Source organism: Buteo buteo, chromosome 18 (genome assembly GCF_964188355.1).
Source record: "Buteo buteo chromosome 18, bButBut1.hap1.1, whole genome shotgun sequence".
Taxonomy (NCBI): Eukaryota; Metazoa; Chordata; class Aves; order Accipitriformes; family Accipitridae; genus Buteo; species Buteo buteo.
Window position 1 is genome coordinate 9,911,359 of NC_134188.1, and position 27,470 is coordinate 9,938,828.

At 38.4% G+C, this 27,470-nt stretch overlaps 1 protein-coding gene across 2 annotated transcripts in view; it reads right to left on the reverse strand.

The window, feature by feature from the left end:
* Positions 1 to 26,501, reverse strand: part of DDX10 (DEAD-box helicase 10) — a 192,135-nt gene extending 165,634 nt beyond the window's left edge. Inside the window, exons 1-9 of one of the 2 annotated variants that reach the window (XR_012653422.1) lie at positions 26,166 to 26,501; positions 21,880 to 21,940; positions 21,495 to 21,625; positions 19,667 to 19,825; positions 19,098 to 19,218; positions 17,758 to 17,947; positions 15,426 to 15,552; positions 14,019 to 14,181; positions 12,299 to 12,383 (exon numbers count right to left, since the gene is read on the reverse strand). Coding sequence is in view for 1 of the 2 variants with exons in the window: in XM_075049977.1 (XP_074906078.1) it covers positions 12,299 to 12,383; positions 14,019 to 14,181; positions 15,426 to 15,552; positions 17,758 to 17,947; positions 19,098 to 19,218; positions 19,667 to 19,825; positions 21,495 to 21,625; positions 21,880 to 21,940; positions 26,166 to 26,372 (1,244 nt within the window). In the remaining variant the exon portion in view is untranslated. The remainder of the gene's footprint in view (positions 1 to 12,298; positions 12,384 to 14,018; positions 14,182 to 15,425; positions 15,553 to 17,757; positions 17,948 to 19,097; positions 19,219 to 19,666; positions 19,826 to 21,494; positions 21,626 to 21,879; positions 21,941 to 26,165) is intronic. The other variant, XM_075049977.1, reaches the window with a different exon arrangement.
* Between the last annotated feature and the right edge of the window lie 969 nt (positions 26,502 to 27,470).

Below are 27,470 nucleotides of genomic sequence, written 5' to 3' on the forward strand. Positions count from 1 at the left end.
AGGAAAGGATAAGTGCCTTGATCCCAAACAAATCCTACTTGGAAGTTCAATAAAGGCTACTCTTCTAACAGGTCACAGAGGCACTGAAAGAAAAGCATAAAAACAGGAGTTCCTTCATTTACAGAAGCAGTTTTTAGGTGCAAAAGAAAAAATACAATCAGACTGATCCCATAAGAACATATCTAGAATTCACTCTCCAATGCACTTAACAGCTATACCAAATGTAGCTGACTTGGTAATTAAGATACATGGTGGGCAAAGTAATAAAAATTCTTCTGTTTTATTCATAAAGCATCTTCGTGTTCACTTTCTGCTTGTGCAGGAAAATGTCAGTTCCTACTTTCAGCAAATTTAGCAACTTGAGGACATTCAAGGAGAAAAAAGTACCCAACAGCATTAGTAAATAAACAAGACAATGGTTGTAAGTCCCACTAACAAAGTAGTAATGATGAGTTAGTTTATCTGCATTATGTAAGTCCATATCTATTGTAACACATATATTATTTCTTCTTTTACATTTACAAATAGTTCTTAAGAGTACAGATTGATAGGAAAATATTGCATAGGGTCCTCCAGTATACAAAAAACACCAGTTGAACTAAATTTCAGAAATATGCCAAAATTGGACAGAATCCAACTCACAGTCAACTGATGAGAGCAATGTGTGGGACAAAGCAAAATAAGAGAGTGGCAAGTTACTACGTATAGAGCTCTAACTGCCAAGAGCTACTCACAGGGAAGTCCCTGGGCAGCAGCAGATTGTAAGCCTATACATAAACTGCTATGTCTATGAGTATTCCATTTATTTGAAACAAAATACTCATTGTATTATTTTTCAAGTGCCATTTTATATCAAATTATTTACTACCTTAACAGGCCTTTGGTTTGGTTCCTACTCCAGTTGTATTTGTCTTTTTTTCCTACGCTGGTAAAACTTTTCATCCATCTTACACATATCTGGTTTGTCCTTCCTGTTTTCTATATGGAAAGTTAACCATTTCCTCTAACTTTATTCCACTCAGCCTGCTGCCATTTCATAAATCTTCAGCTTCTGTTACTCCATCATACATTCTCCTGTTGGGTCTTTACTCCAATTGCATTCACTCTTCTCCATCAAGAGAACCATCAGGGAAAAGGTATTATACAAAAGATGTAAACCACCAGCAGAAGGGTAGGAGATGCTATTAGTTTGTCTTTGGGTCAGAGACCACAGAGAACAAGACTATGCCAGGGTAAGCCACATCTTTCCAATAAAAGCTCAGCAATGACAGAAGAAAACACCAGTTCAGTCTTTGTGCATAGAAAAGGGGACATAAGTGCTATTTAAGGAAGTATTCGAGTCAAGACTACGTGGCTTAAGACAGCTTTTAAGTTGGTGGCGAGACAGTGCAGAAGGATGTTCTCAGGCACATCAAACAATATTCATACCATTAACTGATAAAAATAATTTCAGATGGAACATAGAAAGCCCACATTTCTCCAAGTATAAACAGTTATCACTTGGCAAAAACAGTACTGCAGAACTGTTTGAAAACTATAAACACTATCTGTCACAGCAGAGTAAGCAATGCAAGTAGCAACAAAATCTGCAGTTAAAACAGTCTGACAGCTTTTATTACAGCTCTCTGCTTTCATTTGATGAATTTGGAAAAAATCACAACAAAATGCTCTCCGATGCCTTTTTTTTTTTTTTCCCCTTCCCCAGTGCTATGCATGATGGGTTTGGGGAATGACTTCTAAAGATAATTTTAAAATGTTTAATATATGGTTTTGTCATGAGATTTCAGCCCTTACATTCTAGATTTTGAAATTTTACATGGAAATCAAATTGTTGCTAAGAGGACAGTCTCCACCACTTACTAACACAATGTAAATTTACTGGTTTTATATGGTTTGGTAAGTGTACCAAAACAAATGGTAAGACATTTGGACTTTGTCCCAAAAAATACTCCTTTACAGTTGTGGTTGAGGGAGAGATACTGTACAAAAATGATAGTAACTTGATTTTAATCCATTTAATTAGTAGACCTAAAATGTTCTTAATGCAGAAATATCAGCTTGTAGAATCTTCCTAAAAAAAAAAAGAGTTCTAAAGCAACCCATATGCTTGGTTTAAGGCAATTTATTATCTTTACCAAAAGCATAGGAGGACATACATCACTGCTGACCAAACATCCCATGTATGTTTCGGCCCTTTATATAATAATTAAGGTTGGGAATGACTTGGTTACGTAGACTAAGTGCACCTTGTAAGAAAGCTCTATACATTCCAAGCCAGTCAAATTATTTCCACAAAGTGGGTGCATGTCAGACACTGCCACTACTTGAACAAGCAATGAAGTCCTGGAAAGCCAGTGAACCTTAGAGGACTTTGCATTTTATGGCAAAAATTGATGATCACAGTTACAAGGCAGCTAATTTTTCATGAGAAGAACCTGAGCTCTCAGAGCACTGCTGGAAAGAAGGATGAAAATACTCTCTTATCTACCCAAGGGTAGTAACAAACAGGAAGACAGAGATAATATTGCTGCCAATACCAGTCTCACCAATTTAGAGTACAGAATTATACACAGCTCTGCTCTTCTCTTCAAAACAGATGCTACGAAAGGAAAGGATTCCAAAAAAAAGCTATGAGAATGATCCAATATCTGGAAAGAATGTCTGCTTAATCTCTTAACAAGAATCTTCCTCATTTGTCAAGAAGACACAAAAAGTGTTGATCACACTATATAAACACCTACAAAGGATGATTTTTGCAGATTCCTTAAATTTAGTCAAAGGCATGAAGTGATTTGTGTAGTTTTGTTGCTTCTGGCATTTCTTAACCTGTAGTGCCTGACTCAGCATTCTTAAATTGTTGCTTTATTATATTTATTTTATTCAGTGTGCAACACACTACGAAAGACCAGTGTCATACAAATCATGGAAGAAATACCCATCAAGGGTCAGGGAAATTATGGTCTTAAAGATAACCTCAAAGAGAGGTTTCAGTGGAAAATTTAAGTTTTCAAAAGTGTTTTCTCTGTGTCTTTCATACTAAAAGCTTCTATATTGGCAAACTTATGAAAGCACAAGCTACTAAGAACTGGCATAAACAATAAAGAACACTTAGATCTTCTGCTAAAAATTTGTTTCCATTACAATGCCTAAAACATGAGAGAAAAGAACATCCCTCAGTATCCTAAGGAAATAAAGTTCTCCACTAAAGCCAACAAAAGAACATTTCTGTAATTATTTTAAGTAGACAGATAAAACCTTTAAACCTTTATAGATGATAAAGCAGCAAAGAGTCAACCTCAGCTACTGAAATTCTTTAGCAGGAGGACTACTACTTCTGCAGATGAGAAGACATTAGGAGTTCTCCCCATTCCTGCTGACTGCAGCCTTCAAGTTGTCCATCATCACCAAAACCAAACATCTGACCTAAAAGGCTAATTCACTTTGGTGATTTATTATTCACCAAGTATGCACCTCAACTGTGCCAGAGAAAAGTAAATTTAAAACCTCAAAGTAATCAAACTTTCTTGGACTGTGTAGTAATTGATGATATTACTTATCCTGTCATTTCCTCAAGATAATCAAGAAACCAGAGCAGGGACTCATCTTTGCATTGCGATTTTAACAGTCTCTTAGGATACCAGATACAATTCATTACGGTTCTGTGGAAAATTGCATCTTACTTGCAGAAAGTCTTTGGGGGGAAGAAAAAAAAAAAAAAAAAAAATCACATACTTCCAGTACAAACCTGTCTTATTTTCTAGAGTCTTTTGGCTTCAATATTATCAAAAAGGCAAGTAACTTTTCTGCAACTCAGTCTTGACTTACAAGCAAGGAAGCTGTGACAAATCATCATTAGCCAAGGGTAGAAATGATATATTTACACTGACTGCAGATGAGAAAAAGGATGCTTACAATCAAGGGCAAGCACCAAAGGCTGGACAAGAAGAAAATGGGAAAAATTATTTAGAACAATGTGGTACTGGCTAATTAGAAGTAGAGAAAAATGGTTTAAAATGTCAAGAGCACCATTTCCCTAGCAAAGAAACACAAAGAGTTGCTGAATAGTTTCATTTCATACCAAAAAATAAATAAAACACTCAAATCAAAAGGACAGTTTATTCACCATGACAGAATCTATCTTAAACTTCTGTTAAAAATCACCCTGAGCCGACAGCTAGTATCAAACATGAAGGAACTAATAGCATGGCAACAACTCAGTGAGGACAGGATGAGAAAAAAATGCTTTTTTTTGCAGGCCAAAGAGACACTCAATTTTTGCTGACCTTAATCTATCTTAATCTAACCTTGATCAGATGCAGCCAAAGGCTGCATATACCCCTAGCCAATACTATTAAAGCAAACAACACTACCATTATCACAAAGGCAACAGATGAAAACACACCATGGTTATTAATCAATTCCACCTTGCCATGCAGCTAGAGTTGAGCTTGTTCTAACTACATTCAGAGTAATTTTACATCCTTGCCACAACCATCATAACGTATCACTCAGTCAAATGCACCATATTTTAGTTGTCAGTGACATACGAGTCATGGTGATACCAGAATAAAATAGGAATGGGAAATATCTGATTGATGGTCATCAGGTACCAGTGCTCTGCTGTAGGGCAGGCATCTATTAGGAAAAAAAATGATGGGAGCAATGGAAAGAGAACTGTAAGGATAGTCTGCATGGATATGCAGACCTTACAGGAAACGTTATACAGGTTGTCCTGAACAGATGTATTGCAACGTGTTTCCCTAACATTTGTATTTCAGAAGATGTAAGTTGATGCCAAATTTCAAGAGAGTTAAAGGCAGTATTTCTGCTTGCTTTGGCAAGAAAAAAAATAATCTATTTTAAAAACTGGCAAAGGAGAAAATGGAGATGATGAGATAATCATAAAATTTAGGGTAGGAGGGTTGCAGATATAAGGATACTTGCATTGCAGTTTCTTGAATTGGAATATTTCCCATTACAGAAAACCCCATATAAAGGAGGTGATGTTTTTGAAGATATTTACCACACACAAACACGCAAGGAACTGTAAGTATGTAATTTTTAATGCTTTGGAGCTCACACATCTACCACTGTACTCAAAAAAAAAAAAAAAAGTAGTGGTGGTTTGTTTTTTTTTAGTCTGTAACTTAAATGGGACGTTACCAAGTTGACTTGATTAAAGATCTAATCTTAGCCTAACTGGGCCAGGATGGATAGTATCAACATATGCTGTCATCTCATCTGTCAAAAGACACAGAAGGAAGTAAGATATCACTGCAAAACTTGTGAGCTTAAATCAAAGCCCTTCCTAAAAAGTCTTGCATTCCAAGCCAACAAGCCATCTTCAGATACATTAGTATTGCAGAAACTCTCCACAGTAGATCCCTTCAGAAAAAGGAAATCAGGCATCAAGGAAGTCAGATCAACTTCTCAGCTGTGTCTTTCTCACCCAGATCAAATTTGCTAGAGACTTACCAGAAGTAAGCAAAAGACTGCTTTCTTTAAAATGTTAAGTCAGTAAGTTAAGCATTTGGAATAGCATCAAAACCAAGTCCACTAAATTTGCCTGGTTTTGTATGTGCATTATGATACACTCTAATTACATATTTTCACTCTTCTTCCGCTGGACCCTTTGTTCATCATACGTGGTTGCCAAATTATTAATACAAAACTAATAGTTGCTTCCACTATGAAGCCAAATTATTCACCATCTAAGGTGATCATTTATTCACTGTGCATCATTCACACTCTTCTCAGAACACAAATATTCAGGAGCACTTTATATTGCAACAATAATGTTCTTTACATCTTTGCATACAATTTTAGTTTCCATGAAGAACCCAGAATAAGACGATTCCATCAAGTGGAATAACTGACAAGCAAAATTCAAAAAGCAGCACAGATCCCCGCTTCTAGAGCGAAGATTTACCCCCGTAAAGACTGAAAGAATATGCCAGTGAAATTATCTAGATATTTGTTAATATACACACTATTGCAATTGAGACTTGAGGATGAGAAAAAAAAACACCTGGCATAGTACAGTTCTTAATCTGTGGTAAGAAGTACGGGAAAAAAGAGAATCACCATCTGAGTGTGCAAATATACATCTAGTTTTCAGAAGCTAGTGACAGTGACTTCCCAATCTATAGATTAGCTAAAAAACTAACAAACATGCTTAATATAATACGGACTAGAAAAAAGTTAGAGTGAGTCAAGTTCTATGACATCTAGCTTGTAATTTATATTTTACTTTAAAATTATTTTCAATTCCTTGATAAATTAACTATAGTAGTGAAGGAAAAAGCATTTCATTGATGCAAACATTTGTCTTTGTTGCACTCTTATGTAAAGGAACAATACAAGACATCTATAAAAATATATCCAAAACATATCAGAATGGACAGTTTTATTCTGAGAAGACCTATTTCAATCTGATACGCATACAAATAATTCTGTTAACCCACACACTATCCTTCAACAAAGAGAAACTAATATCCATATCTACCCCTAAGGCCTTCCACAGAAATACAATAATTCATAGTTTTGTTTTAAAATTCAACTATTAAATCTGATTATATAAGCTACCATTTTAAACATATTTCTTAAAGTAACAGCTTTAGGTCTCTCATATTGGGCTCAATTCAGGCAAAACTTTGTTTCCAATTACACTACCTTCTGGGCCTTCTGACATGACGAGGACTGATGAAATCTAAGCTTCAAACCCAGAAAACGTTATTTCTCCAAGCCCAGGAGCAAGAAGAGTTTTATCTACTGTTTATCATACCTTCTACACTGCTGGGTTTCTTCCCTAACGTGGTAATTTGTTATTCTATTTTAAGTGACAAATGAGCACAGAAAACCAATGCATGAATATTGGAATTTCTATCCCATCTACACGATCAATGGTCTCTTTTTGTAGTAGATATTTTTCTTTAAAACAACAAATCTTTAACAAGAGATCTGTGTGCACTGCTAACTGAAACTGTGCTGTATCATCTACAGCAAGTCCTACCAAAGCAGCCCAACAAAAATGACAAGAAAATTGTAAAGAAAAGGTGCTTGCTATTCGCAGCTGAGCAAATGCTGCAGACGGGCCGTGTTCACTGCTGGTTCCTCAATTCAGCCAGGGAGAAGAGCTTTCTCCCATCAGTTGTGAACAGTCCAACATCCCATGGAGCGTTTAAAACTAACAACAAAAAATGAACTGGTTTCATTTTTTCGTTTTGCTTTAGCTCACTTCTAATGCTTTGTTCACTCCCGTTTCTCCATTGCATAGACCTTAGTTCAGTATCCCCAAAAAATTATCAGTAAATATTGCTATGAAGTCAGAGATTGCTTTGGGGTTTGTTTATTTTGGGGTTTGGTTTGCTCTGATCACTCAATATCCTTTTCCTTCTCCTGCCTGAACAGTAGCCCATTTGTATCTATTGCCAAGTTCTGAGAACCATGCAGCTGGGTTTTAGTCATACTACAAAACCATAATCCCCTTCATTCAATCATACTGGATAGGTGTCCTTGTTTGCCAGACAGTCTTAGTCACAAGACATAATGGACAAGAATAGGCAGTGGTTCACCAACCTTATCATGCTAGTCTCAGAATAAATTGAACTCAAAAGGCCTTGGGATGTTGTTGGGTCCTCCAGCCTAGACTGTAAGCAATCCATTTTCCACAGCAGCTGTGTCCACTCTGCTGCATTAAAATACATGTGTTTATTTATTTTTTATTACAGCTTACAGTATAGCTTCATATCAGCAGGTAATAACCTTAGCCACTTAATATTTCAGTGTATTGGAACATTCATACCATGCCATCATGAAGAGAATTCTAATGAATAACACAGTGCCAGTCAGTACAACTGCAGCATCACAGGCCACTGTCAGGAACGTAGCTAGGGTACAGCATTTAATTTTAGAGAATTCAATAATGTGAATTGCAAGTTAAATATGTGGTGTCAACAATTTCTTGTGACCTCCACTGGCAGCTATTTTTACTTAAGTTAGGATGATGACTTGACTGCAATTTAATATAAGATGGTCTAAATAGTGCATTTATTTTTAAAGAAACATCAGTGAAACTGCTTCAGTGGGTCTTAAATTAAAAAAAAAAAAATAAAAAAAAAAATCAAACAAGGAGCTGCCATCTTGACTGTACTGTCTATTCAGGACCCAAGACATGTATTCCTGGGATATTTTTCCCAATTAAAATAAATAAATAAATAGAGCTTCCACCATTGGAAGAAAGTTCCATTAAGTTACTCACATATAAATGCTTTATTGCCACTTGCATGGATTACTCTAAAGGCTTATTAGTCTCACTTTCACACATATAATGTGCAATTACTTAAGCAGAGCCCCAACGAGCATGCTTCAAAGCTTTTTACTTCATGACAGACTAAGTTCATTATATGACCTGCCCCTTTCACCTCTCCAAAATTTGATGTGTGTGTATTCTTCAGTATTCACAAGGCATAAAAAAAAACCTATAGATCTTTTAAGTCTTCATTCATACTTCTTGGCTCTAATCATCATACCAGCCAGTACAAAGATGGTAGACAACAAAGTATCCTGCTTTGGGAAGATGAACTTTTATTATTCATTTGTTTTCAGAGCACGATTTACCAAAAGAAAAAAAACATATGTAGAGCTAGACAGAACATGCATGCCTGTATGCACACATCATTTAACAACAACAACAAAATTACAGTGACTTTACTAAGTCAGTTTAAGCACCCAAGAAACTTAACCAACTAGCCTGGATTAAATGCCATCAGAAGTCTGAGTCAGACCTAAAGCATATACAAAGTTCTGGACATATCACAGATAAAAACTGCAGAGCAGAAAGGTTTATTCTGTTTAAAATTCCACTGTCAGTGTCTTTTTTTAAAAAAAAAAAAAAAAAAAAAAAAAAGACTCCTGACAGAAAAATCACTCAACTCAAGTAACAGTTTTTAATAGTCTTCTCTGAAGGAAAAGAAAAAAAAAAAAAATACAGAGTAGGAGGAGGAATATAATACTAGGAAAGAAAGAAATGAATTACCGAGACATGCCAAGATACAGGTACATCCAAAATACAAGATATTTCTGCATGAATAGAAAGCTAAAATAGACTTTTCAGTGTCTTTTCCACTCATCAATGCAATCACGACTGAAAGAAAAACATCCCTATAGATGGTTTTTTCATGCCATACAACTTACAAATTACGTTAGGAAAAACAGTTGGGAAAAAAAAGTGAGAATCAGTGTGCTTCGAAAATTATTATCTTCTGCTGTCCCCTAGTGGCATTGCAACTTGTTTCACAAAATTGATCAAAGAATATTTTCAACTGTAGGTTTCATAGGCTACAGAACAGAAGGCATCAATAGCAATTAAAAGCCAGAAGAAATTAGTTTTGCAGACAAATGCTACAAGCAGCTCTTATTTACTTAGAATTTTTGAAACTAAAACCCACAGGAAAACACTGTGATCTAGTATTTTAAATTACAGACTTCTAAGAGATTGTGTGGCAAAAATATAGTCAAAAATATTTATGGGCCTGGCCACGATATTGTCAGTATTTTAGAAACTCTTTTACTGAACTAGTTAAGACTTTAAATAAATACTTTGAAAGCAGTTGGAAGAAATAGCTTCCCATCACTCCAATCATAGCATACCTTTCAAGTTTAACAAAAAAAAAAAAAAGAAAAGAAAAACCCACCACACTCAAGATATGCCAAATCTACTATAAAGTAAAAGCATTACTGGACAACACCCAGATTTTCTTGATCTTACTTTACCATAAATCAAAAATGCAGGAGTTGCATTTATGTTCTTCAGCAGGATAAAATGCAAGTGAAATGCTACTTAGGGAACACAGTGGTCTTATCCACTTAAAAATCAATCATTATCCTTCATCTTAGATAAAGCTTTGCAAAACTACAAAACAGATGTGGGAACACATCCACAATTGTTAAAGTTTTTTCATCTCCATCCCCAAAATAATTTCTCTTGACTTTCATGTTTACTTTTGTATCACAAAATAATTTGATTTCAAAAGTAAACCGTATTTGGCATCCCAATTTTAATTACAGTTTAACAGAGTCTCTTAATTAGCTGAGATACTTCATTTAGCTTTCATTCTATGCAATTATACACTCTCATAACCCATGAAAATTTGTAATTATCTCTAACCTTGTTAATGAGGACCACTAAAATGCAGTTCAGTTCATTTTTATCAAGTTTCTAGAAAAAACACAAGCTTCTCATGCTAGCTATAGCTATTGAAAACAAGTGAAGTTTCCTACTCAACACTTCCAGTACACCAAGAAGTACTTTCTCAACAATCCACATCTAAAACTGCAACAGCATATTTACTCAGTGCACAGTATTTACTTGAAACTATTAGACATCTCCCTTGTTCTATTTTCAAAGATCTATTTCATGCCATTAAGTTCACTAAACGAACCTCTTTCCATGACTGCTTTACTTTAAGGACAGAGAGAGCCTGTATGTTTCTCCAGAATGAAAGCCCAGTGTAGGTAGAACCTTCCTTGACCTTTGTACGAGATTAAGAAACAGAAAATATCCATAAAGGTTTTCCTACACAAGGAATTTGCTTTCACTGTCAGTCACCACCCTGCCAGCTCAAACAACTTGCTCAGATGTACTCCCAATTTCAGTAAGGTCTGGATACTGAAAAATTCACATAAAAGGGAATGTAAATAACAGTCCAGTGAAGCAAGGGGCAGGCATCCAGCACAGCCCATGGGCTACAAGACAGACCCTCTGTCCCAATTTTCATCTAAATCTGTCCCTCAAGCAACCACAGAAGGTTGTATTTAAGAGACCACTGAAGACAAACCCTTAAGGTTGCAAGGCTAACATCCTCATCAGTGTGACATTTTTATTAAAAGCATTACAGAAGAGGGGGGTTATTTGTCTTCATGTAGCTGCTTCCCCTCTCTAAACCTACTTAAAATCACTCTTCTCAGCACCTAATGAGAATCGGGAAAAGGCCTGAGGATCATAACTCCAGGGAGGTGCTTTAACTCAGTGACACAGCTCAGGAAGAGCTCAACAAGTCTCCTGGAAACTGCCAATTAAACAGTGCCAAATATATTGTTTTCCCTTTCACAATGACAGTATGCCATAAAGACAAAATTACAAGCCTTCTGTGGAAGCCACACAGGATTAAAAAAAGGGGGGAAAAAAAAACCCAGAATTCTAACTAAGCCTATATGCTTTTCGCTCAATTGGTATGCATGAGATTACATCTAGGTTTGAATTGGCTTACATCTAGGTTTGAATTTAGCCAAATAGCTACATGTTTTATCTAATTATATGTAACATTCACTGATTATGTTCACAGACAGGTTTTTTTCCAAAAGCATTTAAAATCTGTTATTCCATTCTATTATAACAGGTAGATGGGAAAACGAAAAGCACAGGACAGAATGGGACAGAAATGTTACCAATTACAATGAAAACACAGCTAGAACTTCCACATTCTGAAAGAGGGCTAGAAGCACACACTCCTATTACTGTCACCAAAATTTAATGCCATTTCATCCAGGAAGACAGATTTCAAATTCCTATAGTGCAGAGTGCTGAAGTCCTATTCTAAGCAACTGCTCTGTCATTCGGTTTGACATACGCCTATATTGCAAACACTACTACAAACAAATTAAATCATGTACAAGATATAATGCCAGGTCTTGCATTTCAGATAATTGCGTAAAGGTTTTGATCTACTGAATTATATGCAATAACAGCTTCTGTTTCGCTTCAAAATCTAGTTCAAAGATCAGGGAACAGGTTTTCAACAGTGTAACTCGGTAACTCCCTTCCATCACAAAGGCTTAGCCACAAATATTTTAACTAAAGCTATCCCTATGAATATAATTCTACAAGACTTAGAAAATTAAAAATTTAACCTGTAATTAACATTATTTGATTCCTTCCTCTCCAAATTAAAATAAGGAAGAAATATTTCCATCCTTTTGAAGTCTTCAATGACACAAAGAAATTGGATCCACAGTCTAAAGGTTTTTTTTATCTATAAATGGCAGTGGCAAAACAAGATTTTCCACCCACCAACATGCTCAACTCAGCCTTTGAGGTAATACTGGCAATTACAAAAGATTTTTGCTTCCTCACTATTAATCTTCCCCGATCAGATTAAACAACTGGGGCTATTTTTTCTGTCCGCTGTAAGTAGTCTCTGAAGCTCACTAAGAAATTATTAAGTCAAACCATTACTCTTAAGTAATCAAAAGGGTCTTTTGTTAAACATTAAAATATTAATGAAAAGTGAAAACAAACCTGGCTGTTCTTCCCACTCTGTGGATGTATGTGTTTGCATCTTCTGGACAATCAAACTGAATGACCCAGTTCACTGCTGGAAAATCTGTGGAAAGAAAAAAATATGTCAAAATTTAACCTCACTATACTCAAAATCCTCCTATTCAAGAGCATCCTCCTATTTTGGAGCATTAATTCCTCTAAGAACCATCATTTAGACCAGTTTACAGACATTGGGTGCAACCTCCGAAAAAAAAATAAAATTAATTGCATGTATTAGCATATCATAAACAATCACTCTTTTCATCAAAGAAAGCTAAAATTAATGGTGTCTTCATTTCCTAAATTATGACAGTGCACCGAATGGAACATAATTTCACACTTGACAAGAACAGACATGCTTTGTGTCACACAGATGATAAAACACCACTACGTTTAATAATTAAGTAACAATATCTGACCCACTTTTCACCTACAGTGTCAATATCCTACACCACCAGGGTTTGGAGTTAGCTGTGGTGAGGCAGCACTCCTTCAGCTGTCCCCATACAGAAATATCATAGTCCCTCTCCCATGATGGGAGGGGGTAACCAAGCCTGACAAAGAAGTCAACATTGAATGCAAATGATACTACGAATAAGCATTTTCTAACTGCTGCACTTCACCCAGCAGCAGCATGCTTTGCATTGGAGTAAGTCTGTGTTACTTCCTGACCAAATCTGTAGCTATGCTGTATTCCACAATTATACTTACACTCTAAACCCAAACTACCATATTAGATCCTCACTAGTGAGATTTCAGCAGTGCAGAAGGTATGATAAACAGTATTCATTTCTGCCTTCAGTTTTTAGAGCACCTTTCTTCCTTTTGTAGCATACTGACAAAACCTTACATTTTGGACAATGGAGTTTACTATCTGAAAGAACATGTAGACTCCTGAAAACAGTCTTCTGTCATGCCTAAATGCCTCCAAGTACAAAAAAAAAAAAAAAACAAAAAAACCAAGCAAAAAAACCCCACCAAAGTCCAAAGTATCCACTGAAAATATACAGAAGTAAATCGTAATTCAGCAGGTAATGACCAGAGGAAAGAAACTCAAGCCAAAACAGGTCCTATAAGTACTCCCTGTTTTTCCCTCATCTATTTTTCTGCCTCCTTAAGAATACAGTCCTATAATGCCATTCATGGTTCAGACATTAAACTTCCTTCAGGTTTTCATTTCCACATACTGGTAGGTTAGTAATTTTTCATATCCTTTGGAATAACCCACATGATACAAGCACATGAGAAATACTGAAAACTGCTGAAATCTCTCCTTATGGCATGTAGTAAGCAAATACATCACTTTTCCATTTTTCTCTTGTTCCAGGTATTTGTCACAGAACATGGCTGGAAAAACTAGATTGTCTAAACTTAAATAAATAAATAAATAAACAAACAAATAAATAAAAGACAGCTTCCACTGAATACCTCACTAACAAATGCCATTACAAAACTAGTGACAACATAGGTCTTTCTGGGACAGAGAAAAAATAAGCACAAATGAAGTGGCCATCTTCAGTAAAGAAATGGCAGAACTCTAAGAAGCATCTCTCTTCTGAGATACCCTAATGAGCTCTTAAGCAAACTGCAGCTTCATTTCCTACAAATCAGGTTGGTCTTCAGAGCATAAAGTCTTAAAAAGTCTCAGTAAGGTTAGATCATCACGTTGTAAATCACTATTGCTTCTTTGGGTACATACCCAGGCCACGAGCTGCAATATCTGTAGCGAAAAGTACTGCTGCCTTTTTCCGAACAAAACAAGTGTAGACCTCCATTCTCTTCATCTGATGCTGCTTGCCATGGAGTGCCAGTACAGGAAGACCAGGCTGAAGCTTACAGAACACTCTGAATAGATATTGGACCTACGCAACAAATCGGGGGGGGGGGCGAAATTTACCATGCAATGTTAAACTTGTTAAGATCCTATCCAGTATATAGCAACTGACTTACCACATCAAATAAAATACACTTTTCTCCACATAAGAGACAAGAGATCCTATTTTGAGACTTTGTCACATGCCTAGGTACTAAAAGAGGAAAAGAACAGTGGCAAAAGATTGGCATGCCTTTTGATGGCATTTCCTAAAAGTACCCAAAATAGGTAACAGCAAGAACGACTTGGGACATGACTAGTTAGGCTGTATGCAAGGGACCGAAGTATCAAAAGTCCATCAGAAGCACTGCTTTTAGACAATACTGGAGGGTTGTAGCGTCTTATGCATGCTACCCAAAGCATCTACACAGTCTTGGTTTACTATTTCAAGCTTCAACAGCTTCTCTTATAAAAGCAGTCTGTTTACTCTCACATACAGTACCGTGATATAGCATTATTTTATAGCAGGCAGTTATCTAGTATTTTTTTTTACGAAAACAGTTACAGAAACTGTGTATATTGCAGGAACAGCAGCAGCTCAGAGGACTTCTGTACAACTAAGCCAACCACCTCACTGTACTCACCAGCCAGCTGCAGAACAACAAAAGTATTTTAACTTCTTGCACAAGTGGAAGAATTGCAAAAAATATTTACTAGACCACTGTATGTTGTAAAATATTCGATATGTGCAGTAGTTACAGGAATAATACCTGTGCTATACAAACACATACAAGTAGCTTCAACAGAATAGTCCCCAGACATTTATATAAGTAGATATTTGAAGGATTACTTCCTATGTAACCGTAAGAAAAACCTTTTCCTGCACTATTTCACAATTATAGTTTCTTATATAGGCAGATAAAAAACCCTGTAAAGTAAGTAGGTACAACTATTAAAATACTTTGTAACCCAACTACGAGGTGTCTCACGAGACAAAACTGATATAGCTGGCCCTTAGTGACATAACTTTTGGCATTCATTTTTAACAGCAGAGCACAAAAACGGCTGAGTACACTGAGGTGTCCAGGACCCTCCTGCATCGAGCCTGGGTCACTGAGCTTCCCAGCAGCCAGGCCCTGCATGACATGCCTACAGAAGTAAGTGAGGTTTGGTTTCTCCCCCAGTTTCCTGTTGCAAACTAGTCCAGAATCTCACCTCTCTGGTGCCTTGACATCTACATGAATATCTTCATTTTAATCGTTTTAGAAGGGTAAGGGGGGAGAACACCCATACCTCTTTACAGCTTGCAAAAAACACAATGCTCTTCTTTTTCAAGTGATTTCTCAGGAAAGAGTATAACATGTTTACTTTTTGCTGAAGCTCACAAACAACATAGTTCTGATCCAAAGTTGCCGGGGTACTGGAAAAAAAAAACAAACAACCCAGAAAGTACGTTTAGACACCATTAGTTCCCATAACATTAAAACAAGAAAGAAAAGAAGGGAAGAGAGAGAATATACAGGCATACAATATTTACAGAGCCACCTAACCTCTTTTAAGTCAAGAGTGTCTGACAAATACCCAGAAAAAGGAGAAAAGAAAAAGTTAGGCTGGAAAGTTCTGCCACTTGGCAGAACAAGTCTTAGCAGCTCCACTAGAAAGCTACTCTTGAAAGACGAATCAAATTCCTTACTAAAAGCCAGTGGGTAGGAGGGGATGACTTTTGACATTACCTCTAAATTCATTTACTACTAGTAAGCCAAACTCCTTCCACGTCTAAGCAGTGACATTCAAATTGCCTTGACTTAAAATGCAATTTTGTCTATTAGTCCTATTAAAACATCATTTGTGCTTAAGGCAATGTCAAAGCACAGTCTAATCACGCACAAAAAAAAAAGAGCATTGATGTACTTCTACTGATTACACCCTGACATGTAAAATGACTTTGTAAAGCTCTGAACTGTCATCTTAACTCACCTTTCCGTTCTTTACAAAATAAAAAAAAATTAAAAAAAAAAAATTAAAAAAAATTCTTTGGCATATTTGCTCTTGAAATACATCTAAATACTCATCTCTTACAGTCCCTCTGCTTCACCCTAAACAGACCAAGGGTATTCAAAATTACTTTACTAAAGGTGGCCACTTGGGAGGATGAAAATAAAAGACTGTTCCAGTTTTTATTCTGCTATTCAATTTGAATTATGCCACAGCACCTTTTGCTTTGGAAGTCTTTCAGAGGAAACTGTTTTCATAAGGCAATGTCCTATTATATACTAAGGCAGTAAATTCTAAAACAAATTAATACTTCCCTTTTTTTTTTTTTAGTCAGTATATTATTTAATTGCACTCACCCAAATATTTAAAAAAATTAAATGTACTTTAAAATAGACTTCACAAAAAAATGTAAGATCTGTGAAACAGATGTACAGTCAGTCCTCAAAATGAAGACTACATACTAGGCTTGTACATAGTCTTCTGCTAAGAGGATATTAGCCACACAATTTTTTCTAGCAATCATACTTAAAGATGCCTTTGATAGTACTACTGATTAAAAAAAGGTATTTGCAGTACAATACCAAGATAATCAAATCAAACAGTTAAAACTGCCTCAAGATTCAACCTGGCTTGCTGTTCATTTTGCTGATGGTTTTTCGTTTGCTCTTGGGAAAGCCATTTTTATCACTATACTTCACCCTTCTCCTGCATCTTACATGTGGAAATATACATGTTTTATAGAAAGGCAGAAAAAGAATCATACATGCTCATAAGCAATTTGACACTTAGATGATTGAACACATAGAAATGCAAAATATTAAATAACTTTCTTCATTTAGATTTCAAAAGAAAAAAAAAGTGCCAAAAAGCAACACATACATTTTTTCATTTAGTGACATATTAAATTTTTTGAGCTTGGCAGACCACATGCTTCACTTCTAGCAAGGGCCTCCCATTCTGATCCAAACTGCATAGCATGAGAAATCTATTTCATGCACACAGGGCTGGAGTCCTGAACATGCACAGTAAACCCAGCATGTCAGGAAGCCAAAGGACTTACTGCACATGGACTAACGCCACATGCTTTTCTTTGGGCACCTTATATTGAATACACAAACAAGACTTTCATCCTGCACTTTCCCAATAAGGTAGCATTTCCTTGGAAAGCCAGATTTATGAACAGCACACAAAGGAACCGTATTGTGCAACACATCTGGTGGTTCTGCACAGTAAGTATGCACATGCAGGAAGCAGGGAAGCCAAACAACAAAAAAAAGGAGCAATTCACAAGTGAGTGCTGCTGAGGCCAGGATACTACTCCACTGAGGCTATAATCCACACTAGGGCTTGCTCCTGAGGAAACAAATTTCCAGTCTGAGAAGCTGCCTGAGGATCCACAAGAAAAGTGCGGGTCTGGCCTCCCTATAATGATTCAGTCAGAACTAGTACCCTCTTATCTGGAAATCCCTTGCTTTCAGGAAGGCACACAACAGGATCAGACACTATAGGAAGGAGGAAGATGCACAACCTAACTTCTGATTCAGGGAACTGACAGTCAGAGAAGCAGTTAAGTAGGATTACTATCTGTTTAACCCCCCCCGAAAAAAAAAAAAAAATTATCCCAACATACCTGAATTTGGCTTTCTCATGAACCCAAACATATTCTGGATCTTTCAGACTAAGCCGTGCAAGATCCTTCACTGATTTTGTTTGTGTTGCAGAGAAAAGCAAGGTCTGGCGTTTCTTAGGTAGATTTTCTATGATTGCATTCATTGTATCAGCAAACCCCATGTCTAGAATTCTATCAGCTTCATCAAGCACTGAATTGAGAGATAGATTTGAGAAAATCCAGTTTTAGCTTTATTCATTAAAAAAAAAAAAATCATACATTAAATCCATATAGTACAAAATTCCATGCCCACTTAAACTGCACAGATTAACTTAATTACTGTGTATGACAGGATTCTTTTTATTCACGTACTCCATATATGTTCAAAAAAAAAAAAAAAAAGCAACAGAAACCATAGCATTTCCCATAATCTATGCATTACAGCCCTCAGTTTCACACACCGAAGCACAAAAGATCAGCATTTCAAGTAAACAGTTCAGCAATTTGCAGACAGACTGCAAATTACAAACTCCCTGTCCTATTACTGAAACAAAAGCATGGAATATAAAACAGTGCTGTACTATTCATGACGGAGCAAAACAGACCCTTCTGTACCTAAGCTCAATTTACCATTGAAAAACAGGGTATAAACAGACTAGCACAGAGACAAAGCTTTAAGAAAAGGGCCTACATTTCATGCTATTCTTGTCTAACTGCCATGAATTGTACTAAGTGCAGCAAGCATAATTTCACATTTTATTAGCTTCATTGGCTTCTTAATTGCTTCTAAGTTCCTCAAGCTATGCTAAAGATTATGCGATTCTTAGTGGCAGGCAAACCTTTTCATTACACTTAAATTTTTATTCAGGTTGGAAGGATGAAAAGAAACAACAGTAAATACGCTAACAAAACAATGAAAGGAGCAGCAATCTCTCTCAAAATTCAAAGAAAAGTGTTTTCTACAACTGGCCCAAAATACAAACACTGCAATGGATATTCCATATAGTAAATTATCATGTCAGGAAAAACACAAGAGCCACAGCCAGAAAGGAAAGGCCAGCGTTAGCCAAGACAGATCTAAAGGATTATATGGAACACTACATTTGGGTTTGGGTTCCTTACTAACTCACCTACTTGTTCTTATCATCCTAAGGAAAGCAGGCTCAGCAACTGTTTCAGAGAGAGTACACACAAGAAAGGGGTTTTGTTGTTTTCTATTTTAATTTGTACATGTGTGAACTTTATGCCATTTCATCTACATACCATGACTAGGATAAACTTTTTACTCAAGGAAGTGCTCCACACAATTATGAACTGTTACTAAATATTTCGGATTACTTTCAATTACTTGAAAAACTTACCCAACATTTGCAGATCAGATGCATAGAAATATGAAGTTTCATCCATGTGCTGTAGAAGCCGTCCTGGAGTGCAAATAAGCATATTTATGTTGTGGATTCTTTCAGACTCTTCTTTCAGATCCTGAAAAAGAGTTAAACCAGTTTAGCTCTAGTTGTTCACACTAGAAGCCAGTACCAGAGATGGTCAGGTCAGCTTAAACTATTGATAGTTTTTAGAAAGAACAGTCAAGGATCAGCCTTTCTGCCTTCTACAGAGATACCACAATTTCTTCAGCATGCTCACACTTGTAGCTTGAGCAAAAAGCATTTCAGACTAATCTAAATTAACAGGGTAGTCCTGGAAGGCTTAGCAGGAAGGTCCATCCAGTCACGTAACCTGGAAACACTGTAAACATGCAAAAGCTTCAAAAGACATGGAGTACACAGACAGGAAAACAAGTGGGTCACCAATAGGTTCCCATTAACTACTCTCTTCCCTGACTTTTTGTTTCCAGGGTTTCTTCCTAAACTAGCACTTAATATAGCACTCATTTATGCTTCCATATGGCAAACTCCGAGAGAGGACGCACCTTTCCTCCAATGATAAGGCCAGCTGAGAACTCATGATTCCTTCCCACTTTACGCAGAACCTTGAAGGTTTGATATGCCAGTTCCCGTGTAGGCGATATTACCAAAACTCCCAATCCATCAGCTGAAGTCCATTGATGGCGATACAGGAGTTCCAAAGCCTGAAAAAATTAGCATTATAAAAATCTCAGAAGGAAAATATGTAAGAACAACAAATTTGTAACAAAAAGTGTCATAAAAAAAGAAAGCCACACTAATTAAAATAATGACTTGAAGAAACATCGGTATACGTTTCACAGTTTGATTACATATCAGTTTTAACTGATGGTAATGATACTTGCTGTAGCAAAGCTCCCCAGTACCAGTCTACAACAGACAGTTATGGGTGGTAAATCATAAACATTTTACTGCAAAATTAACCTACTCTGCTAAATTCTGGAAATTAAGACTTAATCATTTATACAAGATTATAAATCAGATGTGGAAACATGAGAAACATTCCTGCTCATAAGGTTTGTGGGAACCAGAAAGTCAAATTATTGCAGCTTTAATTCTGGTTATAGACTTAAAGCAGTAGTATCCACACATGTTATAAACAGAGCATTCCAACTAAAGTTGCCATACACCTCAGACCAGGAATGTTCCTCCTCTTATGAATTCACACTGCAGAAACACTTAGTCAGCTAATCCTAACACAAAGATTTCATAGGTATGAATATCTGAAGCATTCTGAAACACTAAAGGCTGTTAAGCATTCTTGTACAATTTTTTTTCACTCTTCATCTCTCCAGCTCCTCTCTTAGACCTTTCCTCCCCTACAACTGTTTTAAAATAAGGTTCATAAAACAAAGTACTTCTGCTCCTAGATTAACTAATTAAGCAATCTCACTTGTTTCTCAAGTTCACAAGAATAGCTTTTGAAGCCACATACATTTTTTTATTCTTTACTAATAAAAAATAATTTAAAAGAAAAAAACAGCATAAAGCATAAATCTTCTCAACTAGAGAGGGTATTCAAGACACCTACTACTGTTCCTACAGTTACTAAGAGAATAGGATCCAACAAAATTCATGCTCACAAAAACGCAAGTAATGTTTAAACCAAAAAAACCTCCATAATCAAAACAACATATATTCTTCCCTTTATCTAATCATAACATGATGGGTTTTGTATCCACTTACATGCACACTTCAAGCAAACATCTCAATTATACTTTCAACTTAAAGAAACGAAATGCAAAGCATGATGTTCTGAGTAGAACAGTCCAACATGTATTATTCACGACAGCGGTTTTCATCCTGTTTTCCCGCATGCGCCTAGAAGCAATTTCTAAGGAGTTCACAAAAGACAACAAGGAAATGGAAGTCCACAATCACTAAGCTTAAGTTTGATATATAAGGTCCAAATACTAAAATTTCAAAGGGGTGAAAACCACTCATCTAAAAAAAGTCTAAGGAACTGAAGAAATTTCACCATTCTATTTCATACACTTAGTTTTCAAATTTTAAAAGAATTGGACAACTAGAGTTGCACCAGGAAAACAAAATCCTGAAAGAGAAACAAAGCACTTCTAAATCACGCAGGGCATACTAATGTAAGGATCAAAATGGAACTTCTAAGTGTCCAAACACTCCTAGGGTCAAAAATACACTTCTTTCAGAACCTCAAGCATAATAATTTTATTTAATTAGTATATTGGGTTTCTTGGAACATCTACATCAGTTGAATCATAACTTTTCTCCCAGGATCTATTAACTGAAGCTATTTGACATCCAGTACTTCCCGGATAACTTGGTTTAAGTACAAATGGAAGGTTGTAAATTACTTACTGGGACAATAAAAGCCAAGGTTTTGCCTGATCCAGTCTTTGCAGCTCCAAGTACATCTTTACCTTGTAAAGCCAAACCTATGGTTTGCCTCTGTATCTCCGTTACCAAGCGATACTGAGCTTCCTGCAATCCTATTATTTGCAGCGTGGGAAGAGAAGAGAGAGTGCAGGAGGGGAAAGGGGGCAGGGGGAGGAAAAAAAAAAAAAAAACCACACTTTATTTTTGTCTTGCCCAGAGATGTATTCCTCCATTTAGAAAACACTGTACATGGCAACACTTATCTAAAACTTAGTTTAAAGCAAAAAAAAAAAAATCAGATGCAGATAAAAAAATAAAACATTCATTTTTACTTAAAGTATTTTCCAAAGAAAACTTTTGTACTTACCTTTTAGTGTTTTCTTTGACAATGGAAAATCTGAAAATCTTTGAATTTCGCTTGCATTTATCTGAAACAAAATAAGTTTAATCAGTGCTACAATCTAAGCATAACAGAGATATTTAATAGCATTCTTAAAGTTGCTGTTAACATAAATATGTAGTAGTTCAGTATGACCTGATCCAAGTTAGCTGGTCAGGCAATCTATACTAGTTTGACCTAAGCCAAACCGCTCTTCTACCATAAACTGTTTATTAAGTATTTAACCACACAGGCTAACAGCACAACTTAAAGCTCAGATCCATCATGAAATCACAGAACAATTCAAGTGGAAAGGGACCTTAGGAGGCCTCTGCTCCAACCTCCTGCTCACAGCGGGTCAGCTCTGAGGTCAGATCAGGCTGCTCAAGGCTTCATCCAGTCCAGTCCTGAAATCGTTCAAGGACAGAGACCAATCAGCCTCTCTGGGCAACCTATGCTTCTGCCTGACTGTCCCCATTGGGAAAAAGTGTTCCAGGCTGAGCCTCTCTACTGTCAACTTACACCTGTTGTCTCTTGCTCTTCCACCCTGCACCACCTCCTCAATGATCTCCCCATGGGCACTGGGGGTTTCCGTAAGGTCCCTGTCCCAACCCCAAAGCCATCTCTGCTACAGACTGACAAGCCCAGCTCCCCCAGCCTCTCCTCACAGGGCAACTGCTCCAGCACCCCACCATTTCAGTGTCCCTCCACTGAACTGGATCCCTTTATTGATGTCTTTTTCTTATTGGGGGGTCCAAAACTGGATGCAGTATTCTTCAGAGGAAAAAAAAAAAAAATTTACAAATCACATTTTAAAAGATACTGAAATATGCAAGCAGGCTCTAAATTTTCTACAATGCAACGTGCCACAAGCCCCAGATATAACTTGCAATTAAACTTCATGCTAAGCATTTCACATACACACAGTATCTCCAAAAATCAGAACTTCCGTGGCCTCCAGACTTGGGGACCCAGAATTGCAGCAATCTTGCATCTACCTGATTGGGACAAGAAGAGTCGACCTACATCCTGAAGCTCACCAGGTTCACCAGCCTCTAGCACTTGGTATACTTAATTTTTTAGAGCTGTCCTACAGGGTACAAAACATACTAAAAAAGTAGTTAATTGTCCTGACACCTACTAATTTACTTCTCTGCATGCATCCACCTCTACAGCATACTTGAGAGCTGTTAATTACACACACACACACACAAAACCCCCAGGAGCATGCGTCTGAGTCCATGAGTTAGCTCAATGATTTACAAAAACGTTGAGACGTCAAGTAGAGATCTTAAGAAAAATGTAATACTTTCAAGTCTGTTCTAGCAGATAGACATCATCAAAATATGTTGACAGCTTCCACTGGCAAAGTTCACAACCACCAATAGCAGCAGGACAGAAAAAAAACCACAGAACTCAGGGCGGGGGGGGGAAGAGAGACTAACGTATCTATAAAGTCTGAGCAGATGAAGTGGAAGGTAGACTACACATCTTTGAATGCATACTCACTAGCATCCATAAACTGAGATTTCTAAATGTCCAACTCGGAACTTACACAACTTGTGCATTTCTAATAGGTATCGTTTATCTCCAACAGACTGCTGAACAGAAATCTCCCAACACAGGGACCAAGCAAAATGGTCCTCAGACATTCCTGACAACTCATGATAACAATTCCAGAGAAGGCCTCAAATGAAGAGCTACTGAGCTGTCAGATCAGCCTTATATTTACTTGAAGTACCAAGCCTTCTGCAGGCTCTGCTATTATAGAAAACTGAGGGTTTAAACCTGTTTAAAGCACCTAGATCACAACACTACTCTTTTCAGCCTAGTTCTCTCTAGCAAAAACAAGAAAGGTAATTTAATGCATGGATTTCATCTCTAGATAAAAGGTAATAACACCCTTTCTAAAACCCATTTTTGACATATTTCAAGACAAAGCTCTTGCAAGGTAGATTTCAAACTTTCACTGGGTCCTAGCAGAGCAATTAAACTTTTGCCAAATGTTACTTAAAGGTGCATTGTTTTTATAAAACCTACTTGTGCTGCAAAGCACACACTTCAAGCTAGTACAATTCTGGGAAGGGGGAAAAAAAAACAGAAATCACCATAAAAAAGTCTTTTCTCGACTTTCACAGATTGTAATTTCTGACAAATATTTCTAAATTCAGTTGGTAATTCTGAAGATATTATATATCACGTGCAATACTGCATATTGGGCTAATTCCTAGTCTTATTATTTTGCATGCTAACAGATCACAACTCAGTGATGTATACAGGTTCAGTTTAATTTCAACCAAGAGATTGTCCCCACAGGAAAACAGTATGCCTACAGGAGGGAAAACTATCTTACTAACATCAAAAAAAGAATTCAAGGAATCCATTATGTGCAACTAAAGGGATAGATTTTAACAGGTTTGTGACACATGAAATGGGCTATTGCAGCAATGTGAAATTGTTCTAAATAATTAAGGCTGCTTTAAGTATTTCAGTGGTCAACTTCTTTTTAACTCTAGATGACCCTGTAAGAACGGATATATTAATCACAAAGGAGACAAATATTGTTCTTCTCTTCTACCTTACACTCCTCTAAATCAATTTAAAAATCATTAGATGCATAAGCCTAGCTCTTTTAAAGATGTCCAAAAAGAGAAAAAAGTGAGACCAGTATTAAAAGAGCGAGGCACAGGAATGTTAAGAAGGGCCACGTCACAAAGTTTCCTATATTATTTCTCTGCCCTACAAACCTCCAGGAGCACAAGAATGATCTGTTGTAGTACCCTGAAACTCCAAAGATACTGATTTATTTTTAATTAAAGTCTGAATGGCAGGAGTAAGGACTGGTGTTAGAGGTGGATCTTCTGATAGATCTATTCCATATCAACACGCACCAGGGGAAAACACCACCAACTTCTACTTAGTTTGTTTCCCTGTCAGAAACTACCACCTCCACTAATCTGCTGGGAATATGTACTTGTGAGCTCTCTCTAATCTGCACTAGGTGACAGCAGCCAGGTCATTTCAAATACTTCAAATGGTATTCTGATCTAACTTGACTAATTTGACATAAAGCAGACTAGGAAGAGTTTACACAAACAGCTCCCCAGCACATCAGTTAGGCCATTAATGCTTTTCATGAGCATGACTGGATGGAGAAGACAATGTTCATCAACAGCCTTACAGTTAGACAACAAAGTCACTAGATCAACAGATAACAGATCACCTATGAACAGGTAACACAGAAAATAGTCCCAAGATTTGGACACACTGAAACTAAATTTCACATTTTCCATCAGTTTTCCATCTTTCACATTTCCATCTGATGGCAAATGTGTGGCAGCATATGTCAGCAAATGAAAAAAAAAAATCCAGTAACAAAGTATCTTGGTTATCTCTTCATTATTGTTTAATTTTTTCTTGTTTATCTGCTGCAGTCATTCTCACACTGGAAATTACAGACAAGCAAAGTTGGCAGGATGTAGAGCAACACTACAGCTCAAAAGCCGGCCATCTCCCAGAGGGATTCAAGGGAATCTGGGGGACAGAACCAACACCACTAACCCTGGCTCTAATATTCAAATACCTGTTTCCTGACTTGAGGTTAAACGACACACTCTTCTAGTGTGATCTCTGCCCGTCGGGCATCTTCAGTGGAAACAAACAACATGCTGCCTGGTCAGAAGGGCCAAGTACCATCGGTCACAACTGTCCCCACCATCTGCTTCAACCTCCTCCTCCTCCTCACTGCGCTCTCAACTACTGACTGCCCTCCCGAGGGTCTCACTACCCCTGGCCCCACAGCCTGCCCACAGCCACCTCCACCAGGACCACTGGGACTGCGGTGACTGCCCTCTCCTCCTCTGCCTGGGGGGAGAAAGGAAAGGCATGGAGGATCGTCCTTGCCTCGTGGAGGTGAAAGCCCTTCTGCCTGCCACAGAGCAGCGGCACCCAACAAACCTGTCACCCACAGGCACCGCCAACAGCCAGAGGAACAGCCCTGCCAACTACGGGTGCTCCCCACGCCTGCCCGGGACCCCCCCCCACACAGGTCCCCTCCTCCTCCTCCTCCTCACAGCCCTACCCACACACACACACCAGGAGGAGAGGGGCCGCTCTTCCGCCCCCCGCAGGCCTGCCATGCCCACCCGCCGGCTGCCCTCCCGTTCCCGCCCTGCAGAGCTCCTCGCTCCCCGGCCCCGGCCCCGGCCCCGGCCCCGGCCCCGGCCCCGGCCCCGGCCCCGGCCCGCAGCACCGGCCGCCCGGCCCTGCCGTACCTCGGAGTAGCGCTGCACCAGGCGGCCGATGCCCTCCCGCTCCACCTGCCACTCGGGCCGCTTCCGCTCCTTACGCTGCAGCCGCAGCCTCCTTGTCCGCCGTGTGTATTTCTTCTTCCAGCGCTCGAAACTGCGCACCGGATCCATGGCCGCCGGCCCCCCCCCGCCGCCGCCGCCGCCGCCGCCACCGCTGCCGGCCCGACCCATGCTGCCCCCGCCGCCCCGCGTGGGACGCACACGGACGCCAGGGGCGGGGCTGGGCGCAGGCGGATCGCGTCAGCCGGCCGCGCCGCGGGGGGAAGGCCCGGCTCGGCTCGGCCCGGCCCGCCCCGGCTCGGCTCGGCTCGGCTCGGCTCGGCTCGGCTCGGCTCGGCTCGGCTCGCCCCGCCCCGGCTCGGCTCGCCTCGGCCGCCAGGGGCGCATGGCGGTGCCCTGGGCCGTCCCCGGCCCGTGGGAAGGTTAAGAGGTTGCACAGGAGTTGACGAAAAGACACAGTTGGGGGTAATATAACCCCGAAAATGAGCTCTTGGCGCAGCACGCAAAATGTGCTCTGTGATAGAGATTATAAAACGGAAAAAGGAAAATAAATAAAGCCGTGATAGAAAAGGAGTGTGTGCTTGGTACTGTCATCAATTTTGTCCTCTAAAATACGGTGTTGGAGAGGCAAGGGGAAGAGTTCAGTGGTAAGTCCATTAATGCTTTATTTGCTAATTCACTAGAGGGAAAAACTGACAAAGTTGGAAGAATGAAAAAGCAATTGAGAGACATACAGTGGACCTTGTGTTTAAGATGCTGGATGTAAGTTCTGTTTGATGTGTGTCTTGACCCTTCGTAACACCGTTGCATTCAGTCTTAATGGCCTTGGCCCAGAGCCCTGAACTCTGTGAAGGGTTGGCAGAGCATCACAGGGAGAGCTACAAACACGCAGCGTTGTTTTACAATGGGTGGTAAAAGGGTGGTCTCTCTAAGAGGCACACCTCTCTCGAGGTAACTAGATTAAATCAACCTGCAAATTTATATTATGCTATCTTTACGTGCACCAATTCTTAACCCCTCCCTACAGGGAAGGTCCGCATCACTCTGCAGTTGTTCGATGGTCAGAAACAATTTGCTGAGTCAGTTTTAGCACTTTGTCAGCACACAGAATTAAAAACAGGGTGCAGAGTTAGTATGCCACATCAGGAACAGAAAATCACAAACATATTTATGCAATGTCATAAGAAGGAAATAAACATGTTGACGAGGGGAACAGTGAAAGACTCCCAAAATAATTACTGTCTCTGATGAAGGTTTGGAATTCCAGAA